This window comes from Coenobita brevimanus, chromosome 90 (assembly GCF_032717465.1).
Source record: "Coenobita brevimanus isolate Jiangsu-jjx chromosome 90, ASM3271746v2, whole genome shotgun sequence".
Lineage (NCBI taxonomy): Eukaryota > Metazoa > Arthropoda > Malacostraca > Decapoda > Coenobitidae > Coenobita > Coenobita brevimanus.
The window spans coordinates 37,349,107-37,369,349 of record NC_137043.1 but is presented as its reverse complement, the minus strand read 5'-3'; the positions used below and the strand labels follow the sequence as shown (position 1 = coordinate 37,369,349).

Sequence of the window (20,243 nt, the reverse complement as noted above, 5' to 3'; positions counted from 1 at the left end):
TGTGTGTGTGTGACTTTGAAGTTTGTGTGTATGTGTATGTTTATGTTGTGTTGGGGAGGGTGCGCATCTGTATATTTTTGTTTATCCGTGTTTTTTTTCCTATATGCGTGTGTGTATGTTGTCTTGTTGCAATTTGTGTGTGTGTGTGTGTGTGTGTGTGTGTGTGTGTGTGTGTGTGTGTGTGTGTGTGTGTGTGAGAGAGAGAGAGAGAGAGAGAGAGAGCAAAAATACAAGAGAAGGTATAAAGAAAAAGCAAAAAAGTATAAGTATCAGGAGACGTGGCTCGAGATCGAGAAATGAAAGAGCCAGATAGATAACCTGGAACTGAAGGAGAAAGTTTTGAGAGTAGTTGGGAAGGGAGATAAGAGCGAGAGAGAGAGGTGGGAGGAGGGAGAGAGAGAGAGAGAAAGAAGAAAGGACAGAATAGCAGATAAGAGACAAACGAAGGAAAAGGGATTGAAATAACTTGAGCAGCGGAGAGAGAGAGAGAGAGAGAAGATTGAAACTTAGGAAGGAAAAATTGCGTTGTTTTGACATTGTTGCCGGTGTGTGGGTCACGTATGTGTGTGTGTGTGTGTGTGTGTGTGTGTGTGTGCGTGCGTGTGTGTGTGTGTGCGTGTGTGTGTGTGTGTGTGTGTGTGTGTGTGTGTGTGATTTGGTATACGTGCACATGGTCGTTGTGTGCGTGGATTTATTCTGCACACGTGTATGCGGCATTAGATGTGTGTGATAAAGGGATCATGTGTGTTTATGTGCGTGTTGCTCTGATTTCGTGTGTGTGCACGTGATTGCTGTGCGAGTGGAAATAGTTTGTGCACACATGTATGTTTATGATGTTATAAATTTGTGTGTGTGTGTGTGTGTGTGTGTGTGTGTGTGTGTGTGTGTGTGTGTGTGTGTGTGTGTGTATTCAGTTGCAAGTGTCCCTAAATATGGAAACGACATAACAGCGTGCGTGTGTGCTAGTATGTGAGCGTGTATACATTAACAGACATACATAATAGACCTGTGTGTGTATGTGTGCGTGTGTGTTTGGCTTAATATGTAACTTGGTATGTGTGAGCGTGTTTATAATATACAGTTAAGGAAAATGACAGTCATACGTGTGTGACTGTGTGCATTGGTGTGTGTGTGTGTGTGCGTGCGTGCGTGTGAACGTATGTGTACTTGTGTGGTTTTGCAACAGTCATTTACCAGAACTACGTTTCCTAGAACTACTGTTCAGTGACAGTAACAACTAGACTCACCACCGCAACTACCACCGCAGCTACCACAACTACCATGACTACCACAACTACTACTGCTACCATGACTATCACAATTGCACCACCACCACCATACTACCACTACTGTAACTGCCACAACAGATTACTTCACATCATCACATTCATCACTATCACCACCACCACCATCACAGTCCCCTCCACAATCCCCACCACAATGATCACCACAACACCACCACAGTCACCACTACTACCACAGTCCCCACCACAGCCACCGCCACAATCGCCACCACAGTCACAACCACAATCGTAATGGCAGGTGTGATTTGCAGGTGTGAAGATTACCTGTGTGCTTGATAGGGTGTTGTTCATGTGATATTAATTTGTATGTTAAAGCATCACCTGTATTTACCTGTGTGTGTTTGTACTCCTTCTTCTCTCTCTCTCTCTCTCTCTCTCTCTCTCTCTCATATTGTTTCTATATCTGTCTGCCTATCTGTTTGCGTATATATGTCTTTTACTATTTCTCAATCTCTGTCTATCTATGCATCTTTCTACTTATATATTTCTCCATCTGTCTAGCCCTCACTCAGTCTGTCTTCTCTACTTTTCTCTATCTTATTTTCTCCTTTAACAACATCTACTCACCTTCTTTACACACATAAAATCAGCCGTAAGTCTTATCGTCACATCACAAACATTAAATTCCAGTATCGTGTTCCTTCCTTTTTTCCTTCACTTTCCTTCCTGTTTTCCTTCACTTTCCTTCCTCTTTTCCTTCACTAATTTCCCTTTTTTTTTTCTTCCTTTTTTCAGATTGATCCCAAAGTGGCCTTTCCCCGTCGCGCTCATCCTAAGGTAAGTACAAGATTTTTTGGAGTAATTTTCATGTTTATTTCATTTATTTATTTATTGTACCACTTTCATTGTTTTTCTCCTTGACGATGTTGGAGATGTGGAAAAATTTGATTATTCTCTCTCTCTCTCTCTCTCTCTCTCTCTCTCTCTCTCTCTCTCTCTCTCTCTCTCTCTCTCTCTCTCTCATCGTTCGTCTTCAGTAATCCTTTTTAAATCCCACCCTTCAGGCGTTACAGGATTTCTTATGTCCTTATGGAAGTTTTGGAATCCCTTTGTGGAGTCCAGTGGCGGAAGTTTGAGAGAGAGAGAGAGAGAGAGAGAGATGGTGACAAGAAAAAGAGAGAAAAGTTTAACATGATTTTTTAGAGATGGGTAGATTAGAAGAAAGATTGGTAGAGTTAATAGATACCCCATCCCTTTCTCCTCCCTCACTCTTCTCTTCCCCTTTCTCCTCCCTCCCCACCCCTTACCGCTCCCCCTATCCTTCATCTGACCCCTTTACTTCGCTTCCCCTCCCCTTCATTTCCTTCTCTTCCTCTTCTCTTCCCTCTTCACCCTCTCCCCTGCTCTTCCTACCCTTCCCCTTCCCTTTTACCTCTCCCCTCCTCCTTTCACCCCTTACCCAGCTCTTCCTCTTCCATTTCTCCCCATCCCTCATTTGGCTTCTCCTTACCTTCCCTCTCTGTCTATCCTTTACTTTCCATCCCAACTTCTCTCTTACCCTTCCTATCCCCTTCCTTTCCATCCCAACCCCACTCCTAATCTCCCTATCCCTCCCTTCTCTATCCCTTTCCCTCCCCACCCTGTCTTGCCTGAATCTCCATCCCAGCCCTTCTTACTTTCTCTAGCCTCCCCTTTCCTTCCCCCTTACTCTCTCCCTCTACCTCCTCTTCCCCTCCTCTTTCCTCTCTGTCTCCCCACTGCTCTCCATCCCAACCCCTATCTTACTGTCCCCATCCTCTCCCTCCCTTCCCCTCCACATTCCCTCCCCTCCCTTCCTGTATCTCTCCTCTGCTCTCCATCCCAGCTCCCTCTCCCACTCTCCCTATCCCTTCCCTTCCCTTCCTCCTCCCCTCCCTCTACTCTTCCCTCTCTTTCTCTCCTGTACTCCCCATCCCATCCCTTTCCCCCCTCCCCTCCCCTCCCCTCCCACCAGTCGCTTGTGTTATGGTTGATCGTCCGAATTAGCCCAATGGCCGAGTCGTTAGTGGGTCCCATTAGTGAAAAAGCCCACGTTTCACTCCCCGATACACGGTTTACCCCGATCGCCTCTTATCGGTCGGTTAATCGGGGCGGCGGTCCGGTTAATCGGGGGTGCTCAGTGGTCCGGATAATTGAGGTATACGAGGGGGTGAAGGAGGGATGATGATGATGATGGTTAATTGAGGTTATCATGTAGGAAGTGGGATTAGGTTGATGATGTTGACGAAGAGAGTCCGGTTAATCAGGGAGATGTTCGGATTATCGAGGTGTTATGTCTGTGTGTTCGGTTAATCAGGAGCTGTGTGATATTTCTCTGGTCTGGATAATTGAGGTGTTTTATATAACACGTTTGGTTAATTGAGGTAGTGTAGGGGATATTAGGGAATAAAGTTAATTGATATCGGTTAATTACCAGGCTCCCATGACCCACTCTCAGCTGAATAAAATCGTCTGGCGTGAGATGGATGAGGGAGAGAGAGAGAGAGTATCCGGAAGAGAGAACGTGAGTGGGAAATGTGTAAGAAGGTAGATGGAGTAACAAGCTGAATGGAGAGAGAGAGAGAGAGAGAGAGAGAAAGTGAGAGTACTGTAGGAGGAAGATGGGATGGAAAGAGAGAGAGAGAGAGAGAGAGAGAAAGTGAGAGTACTGTAGGAGGAAGATGGGATGGAAAGAGGGAAGGAAATGGGGAAGATAAAATGAGAGACTGAGGAAATTGAAGAAGGGGAGAGGAGGAGGGGGAAAGGGAGGGAGAATTGGATGGAGGGAGAATGGCGTGGAAGAAGGGAGAGAAAATAATGGAGAAAAGGAGGAAACGATAGGGGAGAATGGAAGAAGGGGAGAGGGGAAAAGAAGGGGAGAAGTGGACTGAGAGAGAGGGAGAGAGGGGAGAAGGTAAGGGGAAAAGGTGGATATTATGGATGTTAATGGTGACGATGAGAGAGAGAGAGAGAGAGAGAGAATGAGAGAGAGAGAGAGAGAGGGGAAGGGAAGAAAGAGAAGAAAAATAAAAGTACAAAAAGAAAGGAAAACAAGAGAGAGAAAGAGAGAAACTTGGTGAAGGAATGCGTGAGAGAAAGAGAGGGAGAGAGGAGACGAAGCGAGAATGATAGCCGAGGGAGCGATAAATCAGGGAAGAGAGAGAGAAAGGGAGAGAGAGAGAGAGAGAGGAGAGAGCGAGAATGGGAGAAAGAAAGAGAGAGAGAAAGAGAGATAGGGCGAGGGGAGGGAAAGAAAGCGGAAATATAAGACAGAGGGGAGAGAATGAATGGCGCAAGGGGAAGGAGAGAGAGAGAGAGAGAGAGAGAGGATTGTGAGCAAAACTGGTGTGTGTAATACCAAATAGAGAGAAAAAAAGGAACAGAAGAAATGCTAGAGAGAGAGAGGACATGAACAGAAAAAATGAAACACAAAAACGAGAGAAAAAAAAAAAGGGAAAAGAGAGGGAGCAGATGGAGAAGGGGGAAGAAGAGAGAGAAGACAGTGATGAAAAGAGAAGCAAAAGAAGCGTAAAGAGGAAGGGGAGAGGAAGAATGCAGAAAGGGGAGGAAGAGGAGGGGAGGAAATGAGACACGGAGGGAAGGGGAGGGAAGAAAAGGGACACAGGAAGAAGGGGAGGAAGAGAGAGAGAGAGAGAGAGAAATTAGAAAGAAAGGAACGAAGAGAAAGATTTAGGAAAGAAGACAAAGAGGATGAGGGTGAGGTGTGGGAAGTACAGGACAAAGAAGAAGTAAAAGGGAAAAGAGAGAAAAGAAGTACAAGAAAGAGAGGAGAGGGGAGGAGTAGATGAGGAAGAAAGGTGAAACTAGCAAAGACAAGGGAGAGAGAGAGAGAGAGACGGGGGGGGGGAAGTAAAGAGAAAGACAGAAGTGAAAAATGGGAGAGAAGTAGGAAAGTTTAAGAAGTCGAAAAGAAGGGGAACAAGATCGAGGGAATTAAGTGAGAAATAAGAAAGTTACTTAAAACATAGGCAACGCAACGCTGTTGCAACCCTCCATCTGACCAAGCACACACCTCCCACTTACCCTGCACACCTGACCCAGCGCATAACGGCCCTCACCCCCCCCCTCCTAGTCTTTTCTTGTAAAGGTGGGCGTAAGTAGAACGGCTTGAGGACACAACCCGAGCCCTTCAGATTCGCTGCGCAGGTTGCATTGAAGTATGATTTTTGTTGTTTACTTTAAAAAATAAATAAATACTTATGATACGGCATCCAACTTATCAAAAGGCACCAGTTCATAATAAGACACATAATCGTTTCAAATTTCATGACTCTGTAATGTATACTTTCTTAGTTTTGGCCCGGAAACGAAATCTGTGCGCCAGGCCAGCCTCCCTACCGCCATACTCTACGGACGGACACCTATTGATCCCAGTAATAACAACACCCTCCCCTGAGTTTGTGAGGTGGAGGGTAAAAATAAAAATATATATAATATTAGAATTTGGGAATAGAAGTAAAGGAGCACGAGGGGAAAGAAAGAGAAGAGAAAAAATGATGAAAGAACGAATGGTTATGGAAAGCAGGAACAAGAGGAAGGCAGAGAAGGAAGGACAGGAAAGGAGGAGGAAAGGACGGAAGCAAAGAAATAATAATGAAAAGATGAAGTAGGAAAGAGAAGGACGAAAAATGAAGGAAAAAGGACTCCAAAGAGCTACCAGATGTCGCTGTATTGTCCAACTTCCTTCCCAGAATTACACAACAATTTATAAGACTTAATTCAGGTTTAGCGTAATCTCCCCTCCCTTATCCCCTCTTCCTTTCTTCTCCCCTCTTCCTGTCTCCTCCCCTCCATCTCCACTCTTTTTCCCTTCTCTCCTCCCTTCGTCTTTCATCCTCTTTTCGCTCTTCCTCTTTTGTACCCTCTTCTTCGCGCATCCTCTTTTCTTCTCTCTTCCTCTTTTGTACCCTCTTCTTCGCGCATCCTCTTTTCTCCTCTCTTCTTCTTCTTTTTTCTCTCTCTCTCTCTCTCTCTCTCTCTCTCACACACACACACACACACACACACACACACACACACACACACACACACACAAAACCCATCCCCATTATTTATATATGTGTTTTTGAGTAATCTGTATGCAACGCGATATGCTCCAATTTAGAGTTAGCTCTCTCTCTCTCTCTCTCTCTCTCTCTCTCTCTCTCTCTCTCTCTCTCTCTCTCTCTCTCTCTCTCTCTCTCTCTCTCTCATGTATGATTCCCTCCCATTGAAGCCAACATGATCAGTGAATATTTTATGTATGATTCGTTGGGGTGAAGCCCAGATCAGATGGTCTTTTATTATTATTATTATTATTATTATTATTATTATTATTACTACTACTACTACTACTACTACTACTACTACTACTACTACTGTCCACTTTATATAGTCATCAAAATGTGCCCCTTTTTCATATGTCCACTTTACGTAGTGTCCTCTTGTTTCCTATATCAAATGTGTCCTCTTCATGTATCAGCTTTATATAGGCCTATAATGTCCTCTTTTCTCTGTGTCCACTTTTTCGAGATCATGTGTGTGTGTGTGTGTGTGTGTGTGTGTGTGTGTGTGTGTGTGTGTGTGTGTGTGTGTGTGTGTGTGTGTGTGTGTGTCCGTTGTGTGTAGGGTGTCCGGAATAAGCAGGTTGGGTATAATTCCTGTATCCCTGTGTAAATTTGGACGGCCGTTTGAATAATTAACTAGGATTCAGAGTCGATATAAAATTCATGAGTTACCCCCCCCTCCCCTCTCCGTGCCTGTGTTGTTGTTGTTGTTGTTGTTGTTGTTGTTGGAGGGTGTAAGGGTGCAGGTGTTGTTGCTGGAGGAGAAGGTGTATTGTTGGTGGTGGTGATGATGGTACTGTATTTTATTGTTGTTGTTGTTGGTGGTGATAGTGGTGATATTCTCTCATTCCCCCCCCCCAACTCCTTTTCGCTCCCTCAACTCCATCCCCCACACCCTCACTACCAGTCCCCACTCCCCTTCCCCCCATTCCCTCTCCCACTTTGTTCCCTCGCTCCCCTTTCCCCTCTCCCTTTCCCTTCTCCTCCCCTTCCCCCTCTTTCTCCCCTCATCCTTTCCTCCTTTCACCCTTTATTCCTCCCACTTCCCCATCCCCATACCCTTCTCCTCCCCATCTCCCTCCTTTTCCCCTCTCAACCATCCTCCTACTCTCCATCCCTGCCCTTCCCTCTCACTTCCCACCCCCTCCCCATCCCTCCCCACTCCCCACCACCCCCTCATCAGGCAAATCCCTCCCCCATTGCAGTGGAGGATATGAAACGCTTACCCCCCTGCAAAACTGTGCTGGAACTGCCCTCTGTTTCACCAAGTTAGGCTCATTTAGATTACTGGGATAAGTTTCACGTGTACAGGGGTTTGCGGATAGGTTTGGCGGACGCACATATGTACACACATACACATATCTATATACACATGCTAATACACACCCACATGCACACGCGCATAATACAGTACATACAGACTTTGCGTACACACAAGTTCGCAGAAACACGAACATATATATTTACACACACACACACACACACACACACACACGTATGCATACTCATTCATTTACCCACACACGTTCAGCAGCATATAGTCTCTCTCTCTCTCTCTCTCTCTCTCTCTCTCTCTCTCTCTCTCTCTGCCTTCCCCATTCTCTCCTTCATTCTGTTTTGCCCACCTTTCCTCATTGGCTCCCTCACTTCCGTCTTACTTTTTCTTTCTTATCCTCCCTTACCCTTAACCATATCACCCGCCTTTCATCATTCCTTACCCCTTCTCTCCCTCTCTCTCTCTCTCATCTGACCCGCCATTCCCCATTTCTCCCTCCTTCTCCCTTTCTCTCGCCCTCCTTTTCTGTCGCACCCGCCCTTCTTCATTCCGTCCCCTTTCTTTTCCTCTCCCCCACCCTCACTCTCTCCCTTCCTCCCTGGCATGGAGTGAGATTCAAGGGAGGAATTAGGAAGGGCGAGTCTTGCTGGCCTACAGGGAGAGAAAAAGATGCTGAGTTAGGGTGCTTGGCTGTCATACATTACACAAATTTTTTTTTTATTTATTCTGTTTTGGTCACCCTTTTCCTTAACATTCTTTCTTTTCTGTTTTCCTCATTTCCTCGTTTTTTTCCTTTCTGTTTTCCTCTTTTTCTATATTTTTTTTTTATCCCTTTCCATTTTCCTCCAGCTTTTTTGTTTTTTCTCCCATTTTCTCTTTATTTTTTCGTTTTTTGTTGTTGTTTTTTTCTTACCCCCTTCCTTACTTTTGCTGCCATATTTTACTCACTTATTTATTTCTCTTTTCCTTTCTTCCCTTTCCCCTTTCGCCTTTCTCACATGTACTCTCCTTCATCTTTTTTTTTTTTTTTTACCCCATTTCGCTTCTGCCCATTCCTTTCTCTTTTCCTTCCATTTACTCTTTTTCATTATTTCTTTTCTCCTTTTCCTTCCTTTCCTTTCGCTTCTGTCTTTCTTGCTTTTACTCTTTTTCACTCTTTTCTTTACCTCTTTTCCCTTTTGCTCTCGTTTCCACATATTTACTGTTTTCATTTTTTTCCCTCTTTTCCTTTCTCCCCTTTTGCTGTCTTTTCCCTTCATCTACTCTTCTTTTTCTCTCTTTTACCCCTTATTGTTCCCATCGTTCCCTCTCTCCTTCCCTATTTGTACTTGTAGCTATAATACTAATTTTCCTCATTTATTGATACTGTATTTCATTTTCTCATACTCCTTATTTCCTTTTCGTTGCTGTTTATTTTTATTACTCTTTTTCTCACTCTTTTTTTCCTTCTCTTTAGGCTGTCTCTTTCTCTCTTAGCCATTTTCCTTTCTGTAATATCGCATTTTTATTTTTCATCCTCTTTACGCGTCCCTTTTTTTTTTTTTAATTATTATTATTCTCGTCCCTGTCTTGCTCTCTTTATTTACCCTGTGTATTTGTCTCTTGCTTTCTTTTTTCTGTTTTTCTTCTGTATCTTTTTCTTAGTGTGCTTTCTTCTGTCTTTTCTTGTATCCACTCTCTCTCTCTCTCTCTCTCTCTCTCTCTCTCTCTCTCTCTCTCTCTCTCTCTCTCTCTCTCCTTACGAGTTAACTGCGCGTAGTGAATAAAATGTTTTCATTTTTACGCTGCAAATTTGGGTACTCTCTCTCTCTCTCTCTCTCTCTCTCTCTCTCTCTCTCTCTCCTCCCATGTTTAGTATTTAATTTTCTCCTTCCCCCACCCTCCCTCCTTCTCCCTCCATCCCTCCCTCCCTCCTTCTCTCCCTTGGTTATCATATATATGGGAGGGATTAGTTAAGGCGGGGGAACTTGTTGCATTAGAGAGAGAGAGAGAGAGAGAGTTAAGCTTTCTCCTTTCTTCTCCCATTACAATATTCATCTCTCTCTCTCTCTCTCTCTCTCTCTCTCTATTTGCTCCTCGTCTCGTTTTGTCTGGACTCCTGTTCTCTTGTTTGCCAAATCAAGTTGCTGTAGGGACCAGGAGGTGTGTGTGTGTGTGTGTGTGTGTGTGTGTGTGTGTGTGTGTGTGTGTGTGTGTGTGTGTGTGTGTGTGTACCCCTCTGACACTTTGAATTCATATAAAACCTACATCTCACACTTTTGATAAAACACACATACACACACACACACTAAAACACATAAATACAAGTGACCCACACTGCCACACGTCTACATGCACACATAGGCTCATACATACATGATGAAGATCCACACACACGTACACACATGACCGCAGGCGACATAGATACATATACATGCGTACATACATACATACATATATTTTAATGTTTAAAGTTTAAGTTCTTGATGTTTCCGTGTTCCTGTCTGTTTCCCGTTTCTTCTCATGTTTCTCTCTCCTTGTTCATGCGAGTCCTGTGTCTCTCTCCCCACATTCTCCCCATCATCTTTCCTCTCCCCTCCTGCTCCATAGCACTCTCCCTTTCCCCCCCTTCCCCTCGTACTCCATGCCTCCCTCCCTTTCCCTAACATTTTTGCTTTTCATCCTACCATACTCTCTGTCTCTCTATTCCACAGTCTTTCCTTCCCCCACTTTCCTTCCCTTCATCCAACCCACACTTTTCCCCTCTTCCTTCCTTTCCCCCAATCCAGCCTCTCCTCTTTCCCCTCCACGTTACCCCTTCCTCTCCCCTTTCACTTTCTCGACTCCCACCCCTCCCTCTTCCCCTCTTCTCCCCCTCCACCTTCCCCTCCCCTCCCTCTCCCCCCGCCTTTCTTGAGCCCCCCACGTAATTACCTCAGCTCTTTGAAGTCACTCGTCACCACTCACAAGGAGGGGTAGGAGGGATTGAGAGTGGGATTGTGGGAGTACTGCGTGTGGGGAGAGAGACGGAGGGGGAGCAGGAGGAGGAGGGGGGAGGGATGAGGTAAGATAGGAAGGAGGGAGAGAGGGAGCAGTAGGTGCTGGGAGGAGAAAAGGAGACGAAAGGAAAGGTAAAGCGGGAGAGGGACTGAAAGTGGGATTGAGGGAGTATGCGTTGTGTGTGTGTGTGTGAGAGAGAGAGAGAGAGCGATTGGCAGAATATCTTAAATCCTTTGCTTTTCTTCCTTCACGTTCCTCTTCTTTCCTTGTTACTTGAGAGACAGACAGACAGACAGAGACGGGGAAGAGGCAACAGAAAAAAAAACACCCAGGCAGCGAAAAAAGCGAAAGACAAACACGAAGAAGGAGTTTTACGTACAGACGCAGTGGATAAAAAGCAGTGTCAATCACAGGCGATAGAGAAAGGACGAGAAATGGAAATAGGCGTAGAAATAAAGAGAAAAATTGTGATATGAAATGGAATAGAAATAGGAAGATAAAGTCACAGAGAAATAAAGAAAGAAATATAGAAATAGGGTCAATGAAAGGCAGTAAAAAAATAGGTAAACTTGACACTAAAGGCTAATGGGAAATGCATATATGTATAGATTTTATGCACACACACACACACACACACACACACACACACACACACACACACACACACACACACACACACACACACACACACTATAAATGTATATTGTTCTCTCTCTCTCTCTCTCTCTCTCTCTCTCTCTCTCTCTCTCTCGTTCTTTATTCATCTGTTTCCATTTGCATATTTTCCGTTTGTTTCTTTTCGTGTTGTGGATTTATTATTATTATTATTATTATTATTATTATTGTTGTTGTTGTTGTTGTTGTTATTACCTACCTTTCTTACCTAGCCTCACTTTATTACGTTCCTGAGCTAACACCCGTTGTGGAGAGAGAGAGAGAGAGAGAGAGAGAGAGATTGCCCAGCGCATTGTTACATGACGTGCCTCAGTGACGCAGTGTGACGTCTGGGGTGATATTGCCTGTCACTCACTCTCTCACTCGCTCACTTTCTCACTTTTGTGTATTCTCTCTCACCTGTTTCCTTCCTGACGGTGGAGCTGTGATGTGTCATATTTCTCTCTCTCTCTCTCTCTACCTTTCCTTCATTCCGTTTCACCCTCTTTCCTTCCCCTCCTCTCTTTTTTCTCAATTTCTTCTTCCCTCTCTTCTTTCTCTCTTTTTCTCCCCCTCTTTTCACTTTTACCTTATTTTTAAATCCACTTTTCATCCTCTCTTTTTCCTTCCCTTCATTTCTCTCTTTTTTTCCTCCTCTTTCTTCTCTTCTGTATTCCCCCTCCTCTTCCCCCCTCTTTTTTTTTTACCTCCCACCTCTTTTTCTTCCTTCCTCTTCCTCTGCTCTCTTTCGAACTTCTTTTTCATCATTTTCCTGTTTTCTTCATTTCTCTAGACCTCCCTTTCTTCCATCGTCCCTTATTCTTAATTTTCCTTCTTCTTGTGTCGACCATATCCTTTCCTTTTTTCCTCTCTCTTTTTTCTCTCTTTCTCTTCATTTTCTCATTTCATAATTCCCTTCTTGTCTGCCGTCTCTCATTTTCTTCCATGCATAAAATTGTTTCCTTTTTTCTTCAACATAGCAGAGAGTTAAATAGATGGACTGATAGATGGAGAGATTGGTAGGTAGATAGATTGATACAATGATTGATTGATGAGTGATAGACAGACACACAGATGAATATGGATAGATTGAGAGACAGATATGATCATTGGCTGGTGGATAGATAAACAGATAGATAGGTTAGTAAATGGATGGATGCAGGTACTGAGGCGCGGAAGTAACAGGAAAAGAAAGAAAAAAGGTTAAGAGGAGAACTGGAGAGAGAGAGAGAGAGAGAGAGAGATGTTTGGAGGCAGAGAGGAAAACAACGGCCGGATCAAAGGAAGGAGAGACAAAACATCGGAAAAGGTGGATGGATGGATGGAAAAGAGAGAGAGAGAGAGAGAGGTGGGGATGGAGGGAGGGAGGAAGGAAGGGGAGAGAATGTTTTACAAGGAAGCCAAACAAGAGAGAGATCGCGGAAGCCCTTCTCTCTCTCTCTCTCTCTCTCTCTCTCTCTCTCTCTCTCTCTCACCTCGTTAGTTCCTCGTCCCCTCTCTTTATCAAACTGAGTAAAATCGTCTTGAATCAGCACGTAGTCTGGAAACTGAATGAAATCGTCGGGAATCAAGACGAATAAATCGGTAGGGCACGTTATCGGATTGAAGGGTATGATTTATTATTTACGAATATATATATATTTTTTTGTTGCATATCCATTGGCAGACGATTTTTCAACCCTCTGAGTATTTGTTTGTGTATTTATTTGTTTGTTTATATTTATTTTCTTGCATCTTATGAGAGGCTTGTTTTGTAGCAGTCAGTCCTATCAGTAATGTAGTTTTATTATTATTATTATTACTATTATTATTATTATTATTATTATTGCTGCTGCTGTTCTTGATTTTGATGTTGTTGCTGTTGTTGTTGTTCTTAGTGGTCGTGTTGTTGTTTTTATTATTACTACTGGTATTGTCAAGCGATTTTTTTTTTTTTACTTAAGATATACATATTTCTATAAAGTGATTAACAACTTTCTCTTCGACCCATTCAGTACGATGATTTTTTACTTAACGCTGTCGCAACATTCTATTCAGCTCAGGGAAGAGGCTTGAAGATAGTGGAGATATGGAGGATAAAAAGGGGATGGGATATTATGGGCCAAATTAGTCTTTTCAGTGTTTTTGCTGTGTTTATATTTTTATGGTGGATGGAAGAGGGAGGAAAGGAGGAAACAAGGGGGTGAGGGAGGAAACATAGGAGGGAGGGAGGACAGAAGGAAACATAGGAGGGAGGGAGAACAGGAGGAAACAAGGGAGGGAGGGAGGAAAGGAGGAAACATGGGAGGGAGGGAGGAAAGGAGGAAACATGGGAGGGAGGAAGGGAGGGGCGATGGGAGGGAGGCATGGCACATAAGCAGCATACCTACGGAAGCCTGTGATCTCTTTCTCCCTCCCTTCCTCGTGTCTGTCATTCTCTCCCTCCCTCCCTCCCTCCTATTTATCATTCCCTCTTTCCTTCCCTCGGTCCTCCTTTCCGTCCCTTTCCATCACTTCCTTCCTTTTCCCTCTTGTCCCTCCTTCCCTCCCTCCCTCCCCCCCTAGTGCCAAAGGAATTGTTGTAGTACGAAACAGGAAATACCGAAATACGATGAACGTAGAAGAGGCGAAAAGGAGCAAAGGAAGACATGAGATTAGGTAGATAGATAGATAAATAGGCAGAGGGAGAAAGAGGAGGGGGAGAATGGAGGAGGAAAATGATGATGATGAGGAGGAGGAGAAAGAAGAGGAGGAGGAAGAGGAATATAGGAGGGAATATTAAAAGAGAAAACAAGAAACGGAGGCCAAGATAGAGGAAATCTGAACAAGGGATATATCCTATAATTAGTTCTCCTCTGAGGCTCCTTTCTCTTTGGCGGGTCACTTCAATTAAAGGGGAGACAGGGCAGGGAGAGAGAGAGAGGGGGGGGGTGATGTGGAAAGGAGAGAGAGATGGGAGAAGAAGGAGAAGGGAAGAGAGTAGAGAGATGGAAGAGGAAAGGAAGAAGGGAGAGGAAGGGAGGAGGAGAAGGGAGAGAAAGAGGGAGGGGAGAGATAGGGAAGAGGGAGAACAGGAGGAGGAAAAGAAAGGAAATATAGTGATTAAGAGAGGAGAGAGAAAAACAGGGAAGGGGAGAGAGGAGAGATGGAGAGGAAAGGAATGTGTTGAGGGGAGACTGAGGGAGCAAAAGAGAAAAGGAAGAGTGAAAGGAGAGAAGGTATGTGGAGGGAATGCTTGGAGGAAAGATGGGAGAAATTAAGCAGGTGAGAGTAAAGGAGAAGTGAAGGTAACAGAAGGATTGTTGGGAGGAAGAGCAGAGAGAAGGAGAGGGGGGGAGGAGGAGGAGGAGAGAGAGAGAGAGAGGGGGGGAGGAGGGGGGAGAGAGAGAGAGGGGGGAGGGGAAAGAAGGAGAGGTGAAGAGAGAGGAGGGAACTGGGCCTGAGGGAAGAGGAGCTTTGACAATGGTGAGAGAGAGAGAGATAGAGAGAGAGAGAGAGAGAGGGAGGGAGGGAGGGAGAGAGAGAGAGAGAGATATAGAGAGGGAGGGAGGGAGGGAGAGAGAGAGAGACCTAAGATAAACATGAAAGCATTAAAAAAAAAAAAAATGAAAGAGATAGGGATGAAAGGAAGTAGAAGGGGGAGGGAAATTGAAGAGGCAGGGAGAAAGATAAGAAAGGAGAGAGGGAGAGAATAGGAGGAGGAGGAGGAGGAGAAGGAGATAATGGAAGATAGAGAGGGGATAGACAGATGAAAGAGGAGAGGAAGAGAAAAAAAAAGGAGGAGGTTAAAACAAAGGAATGAATAGCAAAAACAGATGCAAGTGGAGAGGAAGAGAAAGAGAGGAGGAAGATTAGGAAAGATATGGAGGGGAAAGAAAGATGAAAGAGCAATAGGAATAGAAGAGAAGACGATAAATTTTAAGAGGAAAGGAGGTAGAATTGACCAAAAAAAAAAAATAAGAAGAAAGAGTGAAGGCAATGTTATATGGAAAGAGGAATAGAGATAAAGAAGAGGGGGGATGAATTCGAAAGAAGAAAGGAAGACAAATCAGCTGAAAGGAAGAAGAGAGAGAGAGAGAGAGAGAAAGAAGGGGAGGGGAAGAAGACTTAAGAGTATGAATGAAATGGAGGAGGGAAAGAGAATAGGAGAAAAAGAAGGAAAAAGGAGGGGTGGAGGATGAAAAGGCGGAACAGAACCTCGCAATTTGGGAAGGTAAATGGAAAAGGGCGGAGGTGAGAGAGAGAGAGAGAGAGAGAGAGAGAGAGAGAGAGAGAGAGAACAAGGAAGCAGGAAAAACGATTCGGAAAAAATCCTTTGGTATTGTCGAGATAAATGAAATGGAGAGAGAGAGAGAGAGAGAGGAGGGAAAGTGTTAAGGTAGATCAGATACACACAGGTATTTAGATGAGAGGTAGATAAGTAGGTAAGGAGAAAATTAACCTGTTCAGTACGATTACCCTGCGCTCTCTCTCTCTCTCTCTCTCTCTCTCTCTCTCTCTCATCCAATACCAAACGGAGCCCACGCCGTCCGCAAAAGGCCTCCTCAACACAGCCCTGAGAGAGTAGGCAGCATTTCTGATCCATCTCAATTCAGAAATCCATATTGAGAGAGAGAGAGAGAGAGAGAGAGTGGGGGGGGGGAAGGCTAGGAAGGTGTATCTGTGTGTATTTGTATGCTTATGTATGGGTGTATGGCCGAGGTTATGTGTATCGGAGTGGGCGTTTGTATGTAGATGGTTTTGTGTGTGTGTGTGTATTGGGGGTTGGTGTGTGTGTGTGTGTGTGTGTGTGTGTGTGTGTGTGTGTGTGTGTGTGTGTGTGTGTGTGTGTGTGTGTCTAAGGTTTCATCATGGTTGACTGTGGGAAGCTGAGAGGAAGGACTGGGAGGTAGAGGGGCGGAGGAAGTACTCGTAAGGAAGGAGGGGAAAGAAGGAAGGGGAGGGGAGAGAGAAAAGGAGGACTGAAGGTTGACCTTTTAGTAAGGAGGGAAGACAGGAGAGAGAAGAAAGAGAAGAACAGGAGTGAGTGAAAAAAGAAGAGAGAAGAAATTTAGAAAAAAGAATGAAAGGAGTAGGAAGGAGAGCAAACAGCAACAGATTTTCCGTCCTTTTCCCAATTAAAGTTAAGGATGGAGATGCTTGCTATATTCCGGCTATAATTCTCTCTCTCTCTCTCTCTCAACCCCCCTTCCTTTTTTCCCCTTTCTCGCCGTGGGAATGTATAGTATCGTAGAGAGGCTTTCCCCCTCCCTTTCCCCTTTCCCTCCCTCTCCCTCCCCCTCCCCCTCCGGTGCACGTTCCAAATATTTTACCTCTCTCCATCCACCACTATTGAAAGAAAAAAAAAAAAAAAAAATAGAAAATGTGAGGTAGAGGCCGTGGATTGATGGGGGAAACTCTTATATATCTTGCAGGGAAATATTGCCCGTACTCTCTTTTATGGGGAGAAATTCCAGTAGGCTTTTTTCCCCCTTTTTTTCCTGTCTTTTTTTTCCCTAACGATTTGCATGGTTGGAAGGGAAGGGTGGGGTGGGATGGGTGGGGGTGGGGTTCGTATGTAGGGGTGGGGTTTTTTGGGGTGGGTGGGTGGGAGGTTGTGTGTGGGTGGGGTTTGTATGTGTGTGTGTGTGTGTGGTCAATTAGCTTTATGTTTGAGGATTTAAAAAAGTAGATACACACACACACACACACACACACACACACACACACACACACATAACCAAACATATAAATGACTTTGTGTTGAGAGAGAGAGAGTGAGAGAGAGATTCAGATCATAAGTTATTTAGCCTGTGCTTGCGCTGTCCACACTGATAACTGCTTTCTCTCTCTCTCTCTCTCTCTCTCTCTCAACTTTTCGTGTCGTTATTCTCCTCAATCGTCTCACTTTTTTTTTTTTTTTTTTACATTTTTTCTCCTGTTTTCCTTGTCCCCTTTTCTCTCCTATTTTTCACACTTATTTCCTCTCTTCTCTTGTTTATCTCCTTCCACCTTTTTCCTCCCTTTTTCCCTCCCACCCTCAGTGTCTCTCCCTTTTCCCTCCTCTCCCATGCTCTCCCTTCGATTTCTCATACACTTCATCCACCAAATTCATTTTTCTCCTTTCTTCCTTTCCCACATTCTCTTTCCCTATCCTTTCCGTACCCTTTTCCTTTTTCCCTTTTTCCTTTTTCTCTCATGGAGGTCTCTCACTTTCCACTATTTTTTTTACTCGTATATCCATGAACATCCTTTTTCTCTTTCCTCCTTTTTCCATTTTCTTCTTCTTTTCCTCCTATTTGTCCTCTTCTTTTTCATTAACCATTCTTCTCCTCTTCTCCCTTCCACATCCACATTCTCTTTTCCCACCATCCTCTCCTCTCTCTTCCTTTCCCCTTTCATTCTCTCCTTCCTCTTTCATCCTCTGCCTCTTCTTACCCTCTTTCCTTTATATTCCTCTTCCCTCTTTCTTTTCCACCTGTTGTCCCACGTCCACACTCTCTCTTCCCTCCCTCTTCTTCCTCTCCCCTTTTTTCCTCCCTCCATTCTTTAACTCCTTCCTCTATCTTTCTCTCCCTTTCCTCTCCCTCAAGTTCCTTCTTTTCCCTCCATTTCTTCCTCTTCCCTCCCTCCAGTCCCTCCATTTCTTCCTCTTCCCTCCCTCCAGTCCCTCCATTTCTTCCTCTTCCCTCCCTCCAATCCCTCCCTCCCTCTCCTCGTTACACCTTCTCAGGGGATTTACTCATCTTATTTTCTCTTCGATTTTCTCGTGTTTGGTAGTTTTGGGCTTGTGTGCTGGTTGTTGTGGTACCTGGACTACCACAACTACCACAACTCCGACTGCCACCATCATTACCACTTAACTACATCAGACACTACCACAGCTGCTACTACTATCACTACTTCCACCACCACCACCACCACCACCACTACTACTTCCACCACCACCACTACCACAACTACCACCACCACCACAACTGCTTCTTCCATGTAATTACCACAAAAATGTTTATGTGGCAATTAAGTCCACCATTACTACCTCTATTATCACCACAGCCACCATCACAATAACTACCACTACTACCATCACAGTAACTACCACTACTACCATCACAGTAACTACCACTACTACCATCACAGTAACTACCACTACTACCATCACAATAACTACCACTACTACCATCACAGTAACTACCACTACTACCTTCACAGTAACTACCGCTACTACCATCACAGTAACTACCGCTACTACCTTCTTTGCGTCTTCCACCGCTACTGCTATTGTTGTCTGTTACTACCATCACAACAACAACTACTGTTACTACTACTACATCTACAATTGCGATAACTACCACTACCTGCTATACCATTACGATAACCGCTACTACTACCGTCACCACAACAAATACCACTACTAGTACCATCACAGTAATCACCACCACGACCATTACAGCCACTACCACTACTACCATCATCGCGTTTGTTACCACTACCACAACTACCACCACCGCCAAAACTACCACCACCATCATCACAACTACCACCACCGCCAAAACTACCACCACCATAACCACCACCATCATCACAACTACCACCACCATCATCACAACTACCACCACCACTACCACAACTACCACCCCATAACCACTACTACCACAACTACCACATCCACCACCATCACCACAACTACCACCATCGCCACGGATTCATCAGAGTCGCTCATTACTTCATCAGGGCAGTGAGGTAATCTCATTTGGGGGTGAGAAAGTGTGCGAGAGAGAGAGAGTGAGAGAGAGAGAGAGAGAGGGAGAGAGAGAGGGAGAGAGAGAGAGAGAATGTTATATTACCTTGCCTTTCCTACTTATTCACTCACTCATCCAGTCACAAGATAGGTTGATATACATACATACATACATACATAGTGAGAGAGAGAGAGAGAGAGTTTGAGTGAGTGAGAAATGAGAGAGCTCGCGAGAAAAAAAAGTTTTATTTCTTTACTTTGCTGCACATCCTTTCCTTGGAGAGAGAGAGAGAGAGAGAGAGATTTTCCGAACCTAAATCCTTTGCTTTTCCTACTTCCTAGCGCTTCCATCTTCTCTTTTTCTTTTCGTCAGAGAGAGAGAGAGAGAGAGGGAGGGAACCTTGAGCTTGTGAGAAAAAATGTAATTCCTTCACTTCTGCATCTTCCTTCCTTCCTTCCGTCCTTCCCTCCTTCCTTCTTTTCATTCTCATTCCTTACCTCATATTACTCTTTTCTCCTCCCTGATTCCTTCCTCCTTACGTATTTCTTATCGTCCATCTCCTCTCCCTCTCCCTTCTTTCCTCCACCCTGCTTCTCTCCCTCTTTCTTTTCCAGCATTCCATCCATTTCTCCATCCTTCCTCCCTCACTTCTCTCCGTCTCCCCTGCATATCCTCCCTCCTCCTCTTTCTTTTTCCCTCCCTTTCTCCCCTCCTTCCCTCCAGTACATCCATATTTTCCTCAGCCTTCCTCCTTCCCCCGTTTCTCTTACATAATCTCTCCTCCTTTCCTTCTTTCTTCCATTCCCTTCTCCCTCCCTCCCTCCCTCCATATCTTCCGTCCTTCCATCCACTGCATCCCTACCCCTTCCTTCTGCATCCTTCCTCCCTCCTTCCTGTTCTTTCCTTCCTCCCCAACTCTCCATCCTTGTTACTTTTCCTCCATCCTTATATCCACTCCAGTCCTTTTTTCCTCACCCCCTATCACCTACATATCCTCCCTCTTTCCCGCCTTTCTTCCATCCTTCCTCCCCATCCCTTCCTCATTCCATTCTCTCTTCCATCTCTCTCCCTCCCTCATTCCATTCTTTTTTCCATCCTTCCCCCCATCCCTCCCATGTTCCCTTCTTTCTTCCCTCCATCCCCCTGTCCCTCCTTCCTCTATCCCTCCACTTCCTCCCTCCCTTGCTTCCTCCTACACTCCTCCACTCCCTCCCTCCTTCCTACACCCCTCCACTTCCTCCCCCTCCAGTGCTGTCTTAGAATATAGTAAGGTTTAACTCAAGTTGGAGAGACAGGAGGACAAAAA

The 20,243-nt window shown here is 44.7% G+C and overlaps 1 protein-coding gene across 1 annotated transcript in view; it reads left to right on the top strand.

Annotated features, from left to right (window-relative positions):
* The window catches only part of Rbp6 (RNA-binding protein 6), a 992,472-nt gene that overhangs the window by 342,060 nt on the left and 630,169 nt on the right, over positions 1-20,243 (top strand). The window contains exon 5 of the mRNA XM_080281723.1: positions 2,040-2,081. Coding sequence (XP_080137849.1) covers positions 2,040-2,081 — 42 coding nt within the window. The remainder of the gene's footprint in view (positions 1-2,039; positions 2,082-20,243) is intronic.